The 1,432-nt window shown below is 37.5% G+C and overlaps 1 protein-coding gene across 1 annotated transcript; it reads left to right on the forward strand.

Moving 5' to 3' along the window:
* Positions 1–260: 260 nt before the first annotated feature.
* Positions 261–575, forward strand: LOC112505441 (light-induced protein, chloroplastic-like; the record flags this gene model as incomplete). Its single annotated transcript, XM_025109350.1, has 1 exon — positions 261–575. A coding segment is annotated over one exon (315 nt), but the record flags the coding sequence as incomplete, so codon positions are not given.
* Between the last annotated feature and the right edge of the window lie 857 nt (positions 576–1,432).

The following is a 1,432-nucleotide window of genomic DNA, read 5'->3' on the forward strand; positions in this document are numbered from 1 at the left end:
TCTCTAGAGTTTGATTCTATTTTCTGGGTCTAGGATTAAGTGATAGAAAAGCAGAGTTCATCAGGGAGGTTACTGTCCATGTCCCATATTCATGTAAAAATAGATTTGTGAGCCCCTTGCAAGCTCAAAGTTGTGGGCTACCAACAACTTTCACTGTGGTTTTAAGTTGGATTAGAAGTTACTGGGGCAGCTTGCTGCTTTGTGCTTGGGGGCTTACTGTTACCAAATAATCCCCAAAACTGTGTGTTGTTTGAATGCAGATCAAGTTTGAGGAAGGTATCATTGGGACGCCACAGTTGACAGACTCCATTGTTTTACCAGAAAATGTTGAATTTTTAGGACAGAAAATCGACCTGACTCCTTTTAAAGGCTTGGTCACATCGGTCCAAGATACAGCTTCGAATGTTGCAAAGACCATTTCGAACCAAGGCCCGTTAAAGTTCTCTATCTCCCAAACGAATGCGGAATCGTGGTTATTAACAACTTACCTCGATGAAGAACTTCGGATCTCGAGGGGAGATGGTGGCAGCGTCTTCGTTCTACTCAAGGAAGGCTCTCCCCTACTATTACCTTAAAGTCGGTATGTACATTTCTTGTCTTCCATGAGTTAGTAACATGCACAAAAGCCATTCACTCTATGATGTATCTAGAAATAATCGAGTTATGATTACGGAAAGCATTATGTAACTATTATACGTTGTTTATTATATATACTTGTGCTGTATGATGAAGATATAAATAAATTGGAACATGATTCGTAAAAACGTCCCTAGTCGAGTAGTATTTTAGAGTAAGACTGAAGTTTACATTCGTTACTAGCTTATCTTGGAACTCATATAGTTGATATGGAGTTTGCATATGCATACTGAGTTGGCAAAGTTGTGTAGCCGATGGAAAAACGGGTTTGGACAACTATTTTAGAAAAACAGACGGTCTGAGCGATTGAAAAAAAAAATCCGGCCAGGTCCATGTAGTTTGTTTATATTTTTATAATGATCTAAATGTTGGATGCATATTAGGATGAGATGCATCGGATCAACCTTGTTTCAAGCGTGGTTCTTGGTGGGTTTGAGATTAAAGGTGATCAATGGTCTATATATCTTTTTATGTTTTTCACATTAACTCTTCTTCTCATACGATTATTCACCATAATTGATATTCCAACGACTCAAATTCTCATATCCAAATTTTATGACGGCCAATGCTCCTTTTGACCCTTCTCAAATGTGAAAAAGAATCTATATTTTGAATGATTTTAGATGGAGTAATAAAATTAAGTTTCTGTAAATGTAAAAGATTTTTTTAGAGTGATGAGGCTGACAAGTTATGAAGCAAGCCAGTAATAGACGTGTTGGCTAAAAACGGTAAGGGGCCGTTTACCAAACACTTATCCGGGTAAGTGCTTATCAAATACTTTACCAAGAATCTTATC

The sequence above is a fragment of the Cynara cardunculus genome, unplaced genomic scaffold (assembly GCF_001531365.2).
Source record: "Cynara cardunculus var. scolymus isolate 2C unplaced genomic scaffold, CcrdV1 Un_Scaffold_11008, whole genome shotgun sequence".
NCBI classification, from domain to species: Eukaryota; Viridiplantae; Streptophyta; class Magnoliopsida; order Asterales; family Asteraceae; genus Cynara; species Cynara cardunculus.